Source organism: Ahaetulla prasina, chromosome 12 (genome assembly GCF_028640845.1).
Source record: "Ahaetulla prasina isolate Xishuangbanna chromosome 12, ASM2864084v1, whole genome shotgun sequence".
In the NCBI taxonomy this organism is placed as follows: Eukaryota; Metazoa; Chordata; class Lepidosauria; order Squamata; family Colubridae; genus Ahaetulla; species Ahaetulla prasina.
This window is the reverse complement of record NC_080550.1, coordinates 21,381,580-21,398,370: the sequence shown is the minus strand read 5'-3', so window position 1 is coordinate 21,398,370 and position 16,791 is coordinate 21,381,580. Positions and strand designations below refer to the sequence as shown.

Sequence of the window (16,791 nt, the reverse complement as noted above, 5' to 3'; positions counted from 1 at the left end):
TCTAGTGCAGCAGCCCCCCAATCTTTGGGGCCCCAGGGACTGGTTCCACGGAGAGAGCTTTTTCCGTGGACCGGAGGGGTCGTGGTTTTGTGTGATGGGACTTTGCATGTTTGCACAGCCCAGTTTCTGGTATGCCATGGACCAGTACTGGTTCATGGACCTGGGGTTGGAGATCCCTTTTCTAGTGGCTTGCCCTTTCAGTGTAGATTCTTTGGTTGGGCTTCTTTGGCAGTTTCTTCTTGATTGGGGTATTGTTTACTTGATTGTTGGTCTGGTATTAATTTGACAGTCTTTGTCTTTTTCCAGCTGAGGAACTCCTAATCCACAACATGGCTCCAGATGTATGTTCCAATATCTATAGAAAGCACAATCTTACAAAAGGCAGCTGTAACGATAGATGTCAACCTGCAAAATGGCTTCACCTGAAGTCATGACTTCAGCTGAAGCCATTCTGCTTCATTTCTTGGTTGCCACTGACGACTCAGGAATGTGGTGCCTCAGTTGGCTAGCCATAACATCTACCAGTCGGTGTGAGAACCAAGGTCATGTCAATGGACACCTACTGAAGTTGAGCGGGAACCTAAGTCTGGAGTGATTGGTCCATGTGACCTGACAAAGAGGGGTGGGGAGCAGTGTCAATTTTTTTTTACTACTGTTTCTGTGGGTGTGGTTTGGTGGGTGTGGCATGGCTTGGTGGGCGTAGCAGGGGAAGGATACTGTAAAATCCCCATTTCCTCCCAGTCAGCTGGGACTTGGGAGGCAGAGAATAGATGGGAGCGGGGCCAGTCAGAATGTTTACTACTGGTTCTTTGAACTACTCAAAATTTCCGCTACCGGTTCTCCAGAACTGGTCAAAACCTGTTGAAACCCACCTCTGGTGGGGAAATCTTATTCTTTTAACTATCCCTAAGCACGGGAATAATTTAGAGCTTCACTTTTCTAAGTGCCGATATGATGTACTCAATAAAGTATCTCTTGAACCCGAACATAGCTTCAGAGTCCTAGCTTCCCTGAGTTCATTAATCGGAACAATGACAATAGACTTTCTGCTTGGAATATGGAAAGTAGAGGTTATTTCTATGTAATCCCTCACTGATTAAGATGAAAACTAACTAAACTCAGCACATTGGGTGCCCATAATTACTAGGCTAGTAATTAACCTGGCTGAAGATTTTCTGTGGATACAGCTGGATGAATTGGAAGAAAATAGAACAGAATTCTTCATTGGCCAAATAAACATTGGATTGGATTGGACATCCAAGGAATTTGTCTCTGGTGCATAAGTTCTCAGTTACATGCAAACATATGCTGTACATACAAACATAAATTCCCAGTGTACATACAGACAACAAAGTGATAAATCATAAGGTACCATTGGGAGATGAGAATAGAAAAGACAAGGATAGTAACAAAATTGATAATAGTAAAATTGCAATGGTTTGACAGATAACTAAAATGATTAAAAGAAATGCAATAAAAAGAACTTTTCCTGAAAATTCAACAGTTGCCACCTTCAGTCATTTCCAAAACCAGACCTAAATCTTAATCCCAGATGAACCAAGTCCAGACAGCCAAGTATTGTGTCTCCAGTATTCAGTTGAGTGCCTTTGGCATAAACATAAAGACCAAAACAGAGATAGTAGTAAATAACACTAGCATGTAAATGCTTAGGTCAGCCACTCACAGACAGGTGCCATTAACTGATGTTGGATTTCCACACACAAATTTACTAATCCGCCATCTAGTGGGAGAAAGTTTCTATTCTTTTCTAAAGGCATGCTACTCAACCCATCCCTAATGATCTCTCTCCATCTTGTGGTCATTGAAGGTATTCCAAGCTTTCTCAACTATCGTCCCTGTAGCCCATACGCCCAACATATGCAGATTTCACAACCTAGCAAAGCTCTTGAAGAATATTCAGACTAATAATCAAACTCACAACCATATTGCGTGTAAAGCGGTAAGTCAAGAGCTCATTTTCCTTGGGTTGAAGGAAGCCAGCAACAGCTGTCAATCAGCCTGAGAATCAACAACAATAGAATACTTTTATTGGCCAAGTGTGATTGGACACACAAGGAAGTTGTCCCCAGTTGTATAAGCACTCAGTGTACATGCAAACAACAAAGTAATATAAGATACCAATAAGAGAAGGTAGTAGAAAAAATAAGGATAATGGTAATACAGCCTACTACATGGGCAAATATGCTTAGACATAAGACAACACTGTGATAATTTGGTGTTCACCAGCATGGGCGGTGATGGTAGAAACTGTCTTTGCGTCTAGTTGTTTTGGCATGCGATGCTCAATAGTGCCGTCCTGCAGGGAGCAGTTGAAATAGTTTATGTTCAGGATGTGAGGGGTCTGTAGATACTTTCTCAGCCCTCTTTCTGACCCATGAAGTACACAAGTCCTCAATGAACTTGTCTACTGCATGAGTCATAGCTGAGGATTTGTGTAATGCAGTGTATAGGCTTTAGTATTGGATCAAGGACCTGTTGGAAGAAATATCCTTTTGGGTTCAGTTCAAATGGGGAAAAAGACATTGGATTCATGGAAGTTGCTTGGAAGGAAAGTTTATTGGTGAACAGGATCACATGGCTTGAGATCCTGAGCAGAAAAAAGGACGGAGATGCTGAGAGGGCCTTGGTTTTATGTCCTCTGTTGGACTTTGAATTTGAGCTTGTGTTCTGATTGGTTGTCAGACTCCCACGGGGCCATACAGGGGCAACTCTGTAGTCTGTCCTGAGTCCCAGGCTTGGTTGAGCCTTGCTGGGTGATGATGTAATGAAAAGGCTTTGGGCAATCCCTATTATGGCTCTGCCTGAAGGGAGTAGATCTTTGTTATGTAGAATAGACTGGCCCAGGCCTTAATGGCCCATTAACAAAGGCGGGGGAAGGGGGGGGGCTGAGTTTCTTCCTCCCTTTTAGGGGAAATATTCCACCCTTTTAATATTTCCTCATATTATCTCATTTTCCTAGGAGGGGGGTGGGTGCTAACTTTCTACAGACCATTGCAAGTACACATCACCGCATGAGAGGTGTCGTGTCCCACTCCTCCTCTGACAGCCGGGTTGGGGAAGTCCGTATCAAGCTGGCTGCAAAGCCTCTGCAGCTTTGCCAAAGTTCTGTCAGAGTTCTCAGGGCAGGCAGGAAACCAGGATTTGACTTCAGCAATCCAAGTTAGACTTTGCCTGACTCAAAGAATGCCAGAAAGCAGATCCTTTATATAGGCCATGGGGTGTGGCTCCATGACTCAGCACTTATCCAGGCCTGCCCCTCCCTTCCTTTTGCTGACGTCGCCTCTCCATTCTCCGGAAGCGTGGATCTATCCATTGCATCATTTCATCCCCAGCTGCCGGTAATCCCAACTCGTGGCTGGCTTCAGGCGTACATGCTATCGGAGGGAGGTTTGTTTGCTCGGTTTGTCTGGGCATGGTGCCAGGGCTGGGGGCTGGAGGCATGCCAGGACATTCTTCTGTACTATCAGTCTCTGGCTGAGATAGCAGGAGATGAGAGGGGCCTGGCTGCGGCAGGGGGGGCGAGCGAGGCACAACAAGAGGTCTATTTCAAGATCTCCCAGAAAGGAAATGCCTTTCTCCAGGAGCTTTGTATAGCCAATCCAAGACCCCTACTCCCTATCCACAATGCACAGCTGAAGCCAAACAGCTTTGGTTTGCTAAGGTCAGATTCTGCAAAGCTTTGCCTTCTGTCAAGAACCTCATCCTAGAAGAAGTCTTCTTTGTCTCTAAAGCTTGGTTCTTCAACATTTGAACTGAGAGATGTACAAGCTTAGCCTTCTTCTGGACATGTCAGAAAGGGCCATAAGCAGGCTAGAATGTAATTTTCCTGGAGCAGGGCAATAAGATGACGATAGAATCAGAGAAGATGACCAGAATATTTGGTTGAAAACTGGCATGTCACCCAAAATATCATCATCATCCCCTTTGACATACCGTATTTTTCGGAGTATAAGATGCACCTTTCCCCCCCAAAAGGGGGTGAAAATTTGGGTGCATCTTATACACCAAATGTAGCCCCTCCCACCCACTGGCCCCCACCCTATGGCCTCTGCCTCCCAGCAATTTACCTCCTTGCAGCAAGCAGCAAGAAGAAACAGCCCATTTCAGCTTCAGCACAGCCTGATTAGCACAAGTTGATTGTCCTTGGATTGGCCTCCCGACTCTCAGCTGTTTCAGGCTGCAGGGGTTGCCATGGCCTATTTCTGTGCAGGCCTCTACGGCTTGCTGCAAGGAGGTAAATTGCTGGGCGCAGATTTTTTTTTTCTTGTTAATCAAGCTATGCTGAAAACGAAAATGAAACTAAAGCTGACTGTTTGCTGTTTGCTCGGCGGAGGCAAAATTGCTGGGAGGCAGAGGCAGATTTCTTTTTCTTCTTTTCCTCACCAAAAAAGGTAGGTGCATTTTATACTCCAAAAAATACGTTATGTGTCATAGGTTCACCATCACTGGAAGAGATCTTACTGAAAGGTTTTTACCAATCTTTAAATAATACTCTTATTATTCAAGATGTCCTTGTCTTTCATCCCAGCAATTCTTAGACTGGTTAATGCATTTCCTGGTTGAAGAGATGCAAAGAAGTAACAAAGAAAGTTTCTTCTTATTCCTCAACTCTCCAGAAATTTGATGCGTGCTGTTTCTTTCTATGGATATACATCTAATTTCCACATACCTTCTTTGTTCACAATTTTTAAGGATTGCTGAAATTGTCACATATATCCCTCAGGTGATACACATAATGTATGCCAACAGGTCACTATGGATACTGAGTGTTTGGCTGATTGCAGTGATGAATCAAACGTTTTTAAATTCTTATTTTGGAATAAAATGCCCAACACCTAAAAAAAAAAAATACAATAGCCCCTTTTACCGCCTCTTTTATCTGTGGCTGCCATACAGCTAAGTGTGCTTATTTATCAATGTAATCTTCTCGGCTCACATGGAAATTTGTCCATTAAAGCTTGCTGTTTATTCTTCTTGATTTGTAACAGGCATTTGCACAATGGCCCGTTTTCAAAAGCCATTGGTACATCAATAGCACCAGGTCATGTTTTTTTTAATGATCATTCAAAGAAGCTTCTTCTTTTTTAAAAAAAATTGGAAGCAAAAGGTTTAGTAGGCTGTCACAGGCAATAGGAGAAGAGATAGAAAAGTGAAATAGGTTTACAAAACCAATTCAGAAAGTGCAGAGAATTGGTGATGGGCTCACTGTCTCTCTCAATGTAGGAGCTGCATCAACTGTTGATCCAGTCATGTATTTCCTTAGTATCATTTTTATACTCCTAGTTTCCTGGTCTACAGGAGAGGATCTATCCCTGGCAGAAGAGATCCCGTGTTCAAAGTATCAGGTGGCTTTCAATCACTCGTGCTACGAGTTTGTGAAACTCCAACGCACTTTCACGAGCGCCCAGAGCTGGTGTGAGAGAGGAGGTGGCCATTTGGCCTTTATTGGGAACGAAGAGACTCAAACGTTCTTGGAGGAACATATCTCTGTGGACAAAGAGTGGTGGATCGGGATAACTTACACCTCTTCAAATGAAACTAATGAAGGTAAGAAAAATTGAGGACGGCTGTGTGAGCAGCAAGTTGTGCATAGAATCCTAGATACAAATGTGAGAGGTAAGATGTAAAGGGAATGAGAAGCTCAGTTTCTGGTGCATTTATGAATATATCTAGGTAATTTTCTTGATAATGCTACAGAAGTTTGTCACTGCTCCTTCCTTCCTTCCTTCCTTCCTTCCTTCCTTCCTTCCTTCCTTCCTTCCTTCCTTCCTTCCTTCCTTCCTTCCTTCCTTCCCTTCCCTTCCCTTCCCTTCCCTTCCCTTCCCTTCCCTCCCCTCCCTCCCTCCGCTCCATGTGTATAGAATATAATAGAATAACAGAGTTGGAAGGGACATTAGAGGTTTTCTGCTTAGGCAGGAAAGTACACCACTTCAGACAAATGGTTACCCAATCTCTTCTTAAAAAGTTCCAGTGTTGGAGCATTCACAACCTCTGGAGGCAAGTTGTTTCACTGATTAATTGTTAATTTCTCCTTAATTCTAAGTTGCTTCTCTCCTTGATTAGTTTCCATCCATTGCTTCCTGTCCTGCCTTTAAGTGCTTTGGAGAATAGGCTGACTCTCTCTTCTTTGTGGCAGCCCCTAAGATATTGGAAGATTGCTATCATGTCACCCCAGTCCTTCTTTTCATTAAATTAGACATACCCAGTTCCTGCAACCATTCTTCATATGTTTCAACCTCCAGTCCCCTAATCATCTTTGTTGCTCTTCTCTGCACTAACTATAGGATGTCAATTCTCAATAAATTGTATTCAAATGTGCCATATAAACAGCACCCTTAAATATCAGCTATAAGGCATGGGGAAGAAGCAGTCATCAGCCTCTCTCCATGCCTATGAACTTCTTAACCATGACCAATTAATGAGTGACCAGAATGCAGGACAGGGCATGGCCCTTGAAGAAATTTACCGGGCATGTTCTGATTGACAGAATGAACCAAGAGCCACATTTCTACTTACATAAGCACCTAAGATGACTCACAAGTTTAAAAGCAAAAATGCCAAGTTTAAAATATTTAAATGACAATTACAGTCCATGAATGATTAAAAGATTGATGGAAGAGCATTTTAGTCATCTTGCTAAATTCTCTTCTTGGTGTTGTGGCATACGACAGCAACCCAATGAGTAAACAGTAGCTTGTTTGCTATCTGATCACTCACTAATTTCCGGGGGATAACCTGAGAGATCCTCTGGTTGAAGAGAGATGTATTCAACTTTACTGTGCTACTGCTGGCCAGTGGCCAAGCAAGGAAATCTTGATGGACACTTCTCTTTGTAGCCGTAGAATATTCTGTGGTGCATCCATACGCTATATCAATTTCTTTCCATGCAGGATCTATGATTTGGCTAGATACCTCGAACATCACCTACACCAAGTGGTTCCAAGATCCACCCTCAGTCTTTGCATCATCCTGCGGCTATATCCTGAAGAACGCTGAGTACCAGTGGGGAGTAACTGAGAATTGTAGCCAGGAGTTTGACTTTATTTGTGAATTTGGTAAGAAATGAAACCCACTCCCATGCCTTTAAAACACACAGATACAACCACATAGACCAGTGTTTCTTAATCATGTCAACTTAAAGATGGGTGGACTTCAACTCACAGAATTCCCCAGATCTTCTGGCTGAGGAATTCCAAGAGTCGAAATCCACCCATCTTCAGTTTGAGCAAATTGACAAGTTTACAAGTTGAGAAACACTAACCTAGATTATATTGGCCAACTTTTGATTTCTAAGCTTTTGGTTAGAAAAGCGAGCAGTAGGGCAAATGAGATGGAGCGGATTTCTGCCTACATTGATGGCCAATGCCATTCTGAGAATATTCAATCACAGGTTCCCAGGTTATTCTATTTTAATGTATAATAGTACTCATAGCAAGCTTCTAACGCCCCTCATTAGGCCATTGTCCAGACAAGAGGATAGATGAAAAACTCCTGGCAGACAAAGATTCTAAAACAATGCAAATCTGTCACTAAATTTGCATTTTGCAACCTACAGAACCTGCTTTTGCCAATGGCACATCAATTTGCAACTGAATGCTTGCTATATTGTATAGATGATTAGAGGGTTGTATTGTTCCCAATACAGTCCCCAACATTTTTGGCATTAGAAACCGGTTTCGTGGAAGACTATTTTTCCATGTATTGTGGTAGGAGTGGGATGGTTTCGGTTTTGCCACTCACCTGCAACTGACAGGCCATGGACCAGTACCAGTCAGTGGCCCCCGGGGATTGGGGACTCCTGCTTTATGGTATTTCATTTTATTGTTTCTATTTTGATTTCCTTGATGGACCTCTGGCTTGTAATGAAGTTATTCATTCATTCAACACCTTCAGCCTTTCCCATGTGGCTGAAAGATAATTCCCAGCCATCTTTACCAACGTCCATGCTTGTTAAGGCTATGCTGGGCTGTTGAGAATGGGGATTCACAACATTTTTGGCCCTGATCTTTTCTGACTAGCCATGAGCTGTGGGAATCTGTGTCACCAAACAGCACAAAAGTGGCACAGACATAGCTTCGCAGTAGCTCTATCCATTGCTCCCTATTAGAGCAGGGGTCTCCAACCTTGGCAACTTTGTGGACTTCAACTCCCAGAATTCCTCAGCCAGCTTTCTGGCTGGGGGACTCTGGGAGTTGAAGTCCACAAGTCTTAAAGTTGTCAAGTTGGAGACCCCCTCTGTATTATAGCACGCAAGGAAAGCTTTTCGAGATTGTCCCACATAAATGTTCTGGAATTCAGCTCCCATAATTCCCAAGTAGTTTGCCTTTGGCTGTCTTTGGAAATTCACATATTCACGTCCAACGTATCTGGAGAGCACCTCATTAGAGAAGGTGCATTAAGAAGATAAAAGACACTTCGAAGGAAGCTTTCCTTATTCCTTACTGTCCAGAGTCAGGCCACAGCATTGCTTGTGACAACTCCAATGCCACCGTGCAGTGCGGATCGGGAGAAGTCATTCAGATCGGCGAGAGCTTCTATGGGCGGAAAACTCCCCACTACTGCGTCCTTGAGACCCCCCTGCAGTTTGATGACGAAGAAGAGTGCAGTTGGATTAGCGTGAAAGATGAAGTTGCAGGTAAGCCTCAAAACTCATATTGCAAGTGTTAGAAAGCCACACCCTACGTGGCCCTCACTTTGGAAGCCTCCAAAGGCAATAATAAAGACTACCTTCAGTCAGGTTTGACTTATTGTGTGACCACATGACCATGTCCAGGTATTTTCTTGACAGCAATAGGGATCTTCCCGTATATTCAGCCTGGGAGCTGTCTGGTTTATCTTACAGCTCAAACATTTCTTAATGGTTTCTAACCATATCCAGATGCTAACAAATCCCGTTTTGCTTAGCATCTTGGATAGAGCCTCAACGGGCAATCCAGACCAGACCAATCCATAATCACAACCAGGTGAGCTCATTCTATTTTGTTGTAAAGCTACATGGACAGAGCCTTGCAAGTCCTAAAGTACAATTCTGTCCCGTTCCACCCCCCCCCCGTTTCCTTTACAGTCCAAGAAACTAGGGAGGGTCCCTTCTGAGTCTCTTGCCCCACCCACTATTCAGCTGCAGACTATGCTATTTCCCACCTGACTTTTCCCTTTTTAGTGTCTCTTGGGCCAGTCTCCCAAGGTCTTTCACACATGCCTACCTGCCTGCCTGCCTGTCTATCTTTCTTTCTATCCATTATCTATCTATCTATCTATCTATCTATCTATCTATCTATCTATCTATCTATCTATCTATCTATCTATCTATCTATCTATCTATCATCTATCTATCTATCTATCTTCTATCATCCATTATCTATCTATCTATCTATCTATCTATCTATCTATCTATCTATCTATCTATCTATCTATCTATCTATCTATCTTTCTGTCTGTCTATCCTATCCATCCATTATTTATCTGTCTATTTATGTATGTATGTATGTATCTATGTATCTATCTATCTATCTACCTACCTACCTATCTATCTATCTATCTATCTATCTATCTATCTATCTATCTATCTATCTATCTATCTATCTATCATCTATCTATCTATCTATCTATCTATCATCTATCTATCTATATCATCCATCCATCCATCCATCCATCTATCTATCTATCTATCTATCTATCTATCTATCTATCTATCTATCTATCTATCTATCATCTTTCTGTCTGTCTATCCTATCCATCCATTATTTATCTGTCTATTTATGTATGTATGTATGTATGTATGTATCTATCTATCTATCTATCTATCTATCTATCTATCTATCTACCTACCTACCTACCTATCTATCTATCTATCTATCTATCTATCTATCTATCTATCTATCTATCTATCTATCTATCTATCTATCTATCCATCCATCCACTATCTATCTATCTATCTATCTATCTATCTATCTATCTATCTATCTATCTTCCATCCATCCATCCATCCATCCATCCATCCATCCATCCAATCATTTATCTACCTATCCATCCATCCATCTACAAAAACGAGAAACTGAAATCAACTGAAATCATAACTCAGGGACCATCTTAATCTTCGCAGGGCAATGTCATGGGCTCCAGGCATGCCAAGTTGCAGCAGATGGAACCTTTTTCGGAGAACCTTGTCCAGGTTTGGGAAGCTACCTCTCTGTCCAATACCAGTGCATGGAAGGTAAGCAATACTATTTCTAGACACTGTCCAGGGAGGCCAAGCATGGTTAGTGACATCTGTGTAGAAACCCTGTCTTGAAATTGCCAACTAGCAGTCTGGTTTTTTTCCCCCGCAACAATAATGCGATGTCTGAGATTCAGAAACTTGTCAGCTTAGTGCCAACCTACTGTATATACCGGGTAATAGTTTGCAGAATCATTTAGATTCTTGCAAATGCTGCACTCCTAGCTGGGGATTATTTTTAATGGTGAAGAAGCTGGATTTACATTTTTTCCCCAGAATCATCTTAATTAGAGTCCGAAGCTACAACCAAACAAATCACTTTACCAAAAATCTCTGTAGCCCTGTGGCAAGGTGGGCGACAAACACATTTAATACAACTAATAAATAAATCTGTTTCTTCTCTCACCTTGAGCTCTATTGAGCTGGAAATAATTCCAGCTGAAAATGTTCACTGTGTGCTTTGCAATGTAGGATTTATATTTTATTTCTACCTGATCTGTGATCATAAGTAAACAAATTGCGTGTTAGATGAGAACATTTTTATATAACACTCATATTATTTGAGCCTATAGAAACATTTTAGTATTGCAATACACTCATATTAAAAATAATCATTTGGCTGTTATGATTTTCTATTTCATATTCCATTATAGTTTTTCTGTTTTGCTCACAAGCCTGGTCTTTACGTCAAGGACTCTTCTGTAAAGACCTTGGAGCCTTCAATATGAGAGTATTGTGTTGATAAATTAGCTTTTGTTTCCCAGTTTCCATGGTGATGATTTAAATGGTTGTAGTTTTTATGGAGGATATTTTGTCTGTTTGTGAAATAAAGATTTGAAGAGGCTCAGAATTGTCTCTGGATACAAAAGAGGTTGGCATTCTCTCTATGTCAACTCTGAAGCGAACCTGGCGGAAGCCATTTTGTGCTGCCTCATAGTTGCCACGAAGCAAGAAAATGGGAAGGGAGGGGGAAGAAGATAGCCAGGCTCCGGCCAAAACAAAATGCTGTCTTGTGGGAACCAAGGTCATTGAAACAGGTGGCCGTTGAAAGTAGAGAAGAGCCTGCCTTCCAGGAGTGGGCTGCTGGAGGTTCACAGGGGTTCGGGAGAACCTCTAGCTAAGATTCTGTGCAGTTCAGAGAACCTCCAAATCCCACTCCTGGCTGGCCCTGGCCACCCCAACCCACCCCTCCCAGGAGTCCCCAAGCGGCCTGTTTTGGATGCAGGTAAGTGCAGGCCATGTGTGGAAGCTCAGGGAGGGTGAAAAATGGGCCTATAGGAAGTTTGGGAAAGCTGGAAATGGGTCTGTTTCTGGTCTCTAGAGAGCCTCAGGAGCCTGGGGAGGCCGTTTTCGGTATCCCAGAGGCTAGAGGAAAGCCTCCGGATCCTGAGGAGGGCAAAATCGCCCCCCTGCCATGATGCAGGAGGCCAACTAGGCCACGCCCACCATGGCCACACCCACCCAGCAATCGGGCAGAGAGCCCCTTGCTAAAATTTCTGAAGCCCACCCCTGCTGCCTTCCATCTTCATTGGACAATGTGACTGGTGACACTTTTTTTTTTTTTTTGCATTTATATCCCGCCCTTCTCCGAAGACTCAGGGCGGCTTACACTATGTCAAGCAATAGTCTTCATCCATTTGTATACTATATACAAAGTCAACTTATTGCCCCCCAACAATCTGGGTCCTCATTTTACCTACCTTATAAAGGATGGAAGGCTGAGTCAACCTTGGGCCTGGTGGGACTTGAACCTGCAATCTTGCAAGCAGTTGCTGTTAATAATAGGCTGCATTAGCCTGTTGCACCACCAGAGGCCCCCACTTGGGAGGGGGACATTAATTAGGTGAAAACTGTGGGAACTTTCAGAGTTGGTTTTCACTGGCTGTGCCGATACGATGTATCCAATAAACATAACCTTTGAGGAATCTATCTGCCTTGGAGTTACGCTTTCAATGGGTGCATTCCTCGGAGCGCTAACACTCTACTCTTTTACAGGCTTGAGCTTGGCGGTAACGGAAACCACGCTCGTATTGGAAAATGTCACCATCTCCTTGAAATGGCTGCTCTCACCATACACTGGAAACCTCTCCTGCATAATCAGCACTGGAGATGGAAACACAGTGGACCCCTACTACCCTCCAAGGTCAGAGGAAGCTTGGGGAGAAAATGAGGCAGAGGATTTCAAGAGCCTGCAGTTAGATCTAAGAGTTAGCGAGATTCAAGAGTGGGCTTTACCAGACTTACGACTTCTGGATATGTTTCAATAACCATCCCCATCTTCCCCACCAATGCACCACCATAACCCATATAAAAAAGTGGCAGAGCTTTGATTACAGAGTCACAGTCACTGTCTTAACCTTTGTGACCCCTACCTCATCCCTAAATGTAACGTCCTCTAAGAAAGGATGCCTGGCCAATTTGGACCTACAGCCAATATCTTACACTTTTCAATGCCTTGCTGTAGATCAGTGGTAGTGGGATCTTCCCAGTTTAACAACCGGTTTGGTGGTTGCGCGATTTGCTCGCGCCCAGGCCTGATGCGCGCTGCATGCGTGTGCACAGTTTGAAAAAATCTTCACTTCTGGGTTTCTTCGGAGGAGTAACACAGCTGATTCGCGCGGCAATCTGCTCTGCCACATGAATCAGCTGAGAAAATAAAGGTAGGAAAATAGCGCGGGTGGGCCCATCTGATCGTCGGGATGAACCGGTTCGCTCCGAGCTGATTTTCAGAGCTACCAGTTCACCCAAACCGGTCCGAACCGGTAGAATCCCACCCCTGCTGTAGATTTGGTGATCTTGGGATAGAGTGTAGGAAGGAGGTGGATTTCCAGGAGGGAGGGGTGCATTCCAGAGAACAAGAGGCAACTCAGTGTGGACGTTACTTGTGACAGAAAGAGAGTGAGGACAGCCTCTCCTTCACAGTTCTTAGAATATATTGTAGATGCCAGATAGGAGAGTCTTCAGTCTGGCAAGATTTTGTCTCTAGGTGTCACGATCTCAGCTTGGAAGAATTACCAAGTGGTTATTCTTGGTTTGGGGCTTGACAGATGTGCCGATAATTTGTCCTAGTTTTCTGTTTACAGCTTGCATAGCAATGTGACTCATTGCTACACCGAACCAGGCAAGTTCACCGTTTTTGTGGAGTGTACTACTAGTGAGTGGCACGTGACTGCTCAAAAACTCGTCACTGTTAGAGATAAAATGGATAAGCTCACCGTGACCGGGTGCTTCAGCAAATATGAAGTGGGGAACAGCTCTCATTGCAGGACCCTTTATGAGGAAACCTTGTGGATTCAAGTCGAACTTGATGGAGGTTAGTGTAGTCTCTTCCTTCCAGTAGCCATTCAAACAGTATATCTTCCCTGTGCATAAGGTGGAGCTCTGCTAACCCGAACTATTCCTTAAAACATCCAAATCTTTTCCATAAACAAAACCATCCCGAAAGAAAAGTGTATAATCCTGAAATCAGGGCCAAATCTATCGATCGGGAAAATTGGACAGATTTTCTCCAGCAGCACATTCTGAGAGCGGGAGAATAAATTGCTAACTAAGTTTATTCATAAATCGGAAGGAGGAAAAGCCATTTTGGGGGTTTGGCCACTGGCAACAACTTTTCTTATTATGATATTTAAAAAGATCTGGTGACAAATATAAAGGGTGTGTGTGCGTGTTTTTGTATGTATCAGCTTTCTGCAAGGAGGGAGGCAAATAGGCAATTAGAAAGGAAAAAAGAAAAGTGAGAAAATTCTTACAAAGTTATGATTTAGAATGCTAAGCTTCGCTTTCATTAGCAAGGCGATTGGTGGGTGCCAGAAACACAGAAAAGACGTGGCTGCTTTAAAGAGCTGCGAACAGGGTGCTATATTTGCATCCTGCATATTTCAAAATGGAATCAGAACTTAATGGCTACTTGACTGTTTGTGTGCCATCAAATCATTTTCAGTTCTTAGCAACTACATAGATAGAACTTTAACCATGATGATCTCTCCCTAATGTGATCTTTCAGGTCTTCGGAGTGTCCACTCCTTGTCACTGGAATTGAATCTGTCTACCTTGACACCCTATTGTCAGGTTTACAACTGAAACATATAGCATAACAAAAGGGGGGGGGGAAACGATGTGGAGGGGGGAAATAAACCATACACTCATTGAAAAAGTTTGCATTCTCTAAGGCAGGGGTGTCAAACTCAAGGTCTGGGGCAGTGGTGGGTTTCAAAATTTTTTACTACCAGTTCTGTGGGTGTGGCTTGGTGGGCGTGGCTTGGTGGGCATGGCAGGTGAAGGATACTGTAAAATCTCCATTCCCTCCCCAATCCAGGGGAAGGTTACTCCAAAATCCCCATTTTCTCCCAATCAGCTGGGACTTGGGAGGCAGAGAATAGATGGCCAGTCAGAATTTTTACTACCAGTTCTCCGAACTACTCAAAATTTCCGCTACCGGTTCTCCAGAACTGGTCAGAACCTGCTGAAACCCACCTCTGATCCAGGGGCTGGATTCGGCTCGTGAGGTGCTTGGATATGGCCTGGAGGCCCATCCTGAAAACAGCGAAGGACCGGTCCACAGTGCCTCTGCCAGTGAAAAGGGAGATCAGGAGGGCCGTGCGCAGCCCTCCTGGGCTCCTTTTGGCCTGCAACGGCTTCCAGCAACCCTCTCCCAGTGAAAATGGAGCTCAGGAAGGCCGCGTGCAGCCCTCCCGACCTTCATTTTTGCTGGGAGAGGGCTGTAGGAGGCAGTCACGGCTGAAAATGGAGGCCAGGCAGGCTGTGCGTGGCCTCCCCAAACTCTGTTTTTGCTGGCAGAGGGCTGCAGGAGGCCATCATGGCTGAAAACGGAGCCCGGGAAACGGAATGTCAGTGAATGACATTGAGCTGGCCATGCCCCACAGCCCCGCTGAGGTCAAACACAACTCTGATGCGGCCCTCAGTGAAATCAAGTTTGACACCTCTGCTCTAAGGGATGTTAGAATCTCTATCTTGGGTTGTAAAGCTAAGACAGGCCTCTAGGTATGTTGCAATTTCCTTTATCTTCAGCCGCCATGGCTATTGCACACCAGAACAACCAGACACAAGAACAGTTTTTTCCCGAATGCCATCACTCTGCTAAACAAATAATTCCCTCAACACTGTCAAACTATTTACTAAGTCTGAACTACTATTAATCTTCTCATCGTTCCATCACCCATCTCCTTCCACTTATGACTGTATGACTGTAATTTTGTTGCTTGTATCCTTACGATTTATATTGATTGTTTCCTGATTGCTTATTTGTAGCCTATGACTAACATTAAGTGTTGTACCTTATGATTCTTGATGAAGGTATATTTTCTTTTATGTACACTGAGAGCATATGCACCAAAGACAAATTCCTTGTGTGTCTAATCAATAAAAAATTCTATTCTATTCTATTCTATTCTATTCTATTCTATTCTATTCTATTCTATTCTATTCTATTCTATAAACAAATCCATGCATTTGTTTATTTAATGTATATTGCATAGTATTTGTGTATGTGTATAGCAAATACTGGATAAATATATTCAGTAAACAAATATATTTATAATAATGAAGGCATATAGTGTTATAACTCATATCACCTTTAAGCCATTTTGAATATTTTTTGTTGGGTTTTTTTTTTTTTTGGCAGGGACTGGAGTAACATATACTGTATTAAGTGATAACAAGACTGTGATGGAGACCAGCACAAAAACAGGAACAGTCCCTCATAATCTGACCTTGGATGGGGTCCTCCAACGGCTGATTGGCCCTGGGGTCCATTCTCTTGAAATAGTTGCCACCAGCAACACCACAGATTCAGAGGTCGTAGGAATCCTGACTGTTCATTTAGTAGAGCCAATTTCTGGACTCCAAGCCATGTTAACCTCCGACTCCTTGGAATTAGGAGAAGACCTGGAAATCAAAGTCTCTGTTCGTCGTGGCGCCCCTGAAAAAGTGAGATTTGAAGTGACCGGGATGAATGAGACATTTTCCCACCTGAAGGATTTCGTTGAAGGAAAGTCTGAAATTTATACCATCCCAATGAATTCTGAAGGTATTGTAATGCAAAGATTCTAATTATCTATAGCTAGCTCATTTGCATGCTATCTTTCCTCCAAGTATTAACCCAAGTCACCAAACACAATACTCCCAATTTTTCTCTCTGAAAGCTGGATCTAGCAGTGAGGAGATTCCATGAATGAAGACTAATCTAGGTGTCATGCCCCTGTCGGAGTCTGATTCTGAGATGGAAAAGGAACAGCTGACCGAGAGCGAGAGAGTGGCTCCATTGGCTGTGGAGGAAACTGGGGAAGGGCAAAATCAAACTGGGCAGAGCAGGGGAGAGGTAGAACAAAGGAGACGGGGTTCTGATGAATACCAAAGCTCACCCACTCCTCATCCTAGGGCACGCAGGGAAGAATGGAGAAGAGAGCAACATGGGTTGCGTGGCTTATGAGGGAGGAAAGGGCCCCGATCCCCTTCACAAGGCACACCTTGAGCTGGAGTTTAAAAGGAGAGGCAAATGGGAGGGGTGGTTGTTGGGAACAAATGCTGAATTC

General features: G+C 43.4%; 1 protein-coding gene across 1 annotated transcript in view; it reads left to right on the top strand.

The window, feature by feature from the left end:
• The first annotated feature begins 4,212 nt into the window (after positions 1-4,212).
• Positions 4,213-16,791, top strand: part of PKD1L3 (polycystin 1 like 3, transient receptor potential channel interacting) — an 82,066-nt gene continuing 69,487 nt past the window's right edge. The window contains exons 1-8 of the mRNA XM_058155438.1: positions 4,213-4,255; positions 5,320-5,568; positions 6,912-7,076; positions 8,471-8,656; positions 10,124-10,234; positions 12,233-12,380; positions 13,321-13,550; positions 15,882-16,286. Coding sequence (XP_058011421.1) covers positions 4,213-4,255; positions 5,320-5,568; positions 6,912-7,076; positions 8,471-8,656; positions 10,124-10,234; positions 12,233-12,380; positions 13,321-13,550; positions 15,882-16,286 — 1,537 coding nt within the window. The remainder of the gene's footprint in view (positions 4,256-5,319; positions 5,569-6,911; positions 7,077-8,470; positions 8,657-10,123; positions 10,235-12,232; positions 12,381-13,320; positions 13,551-15,881; positions 16,287-16,791) is intronic.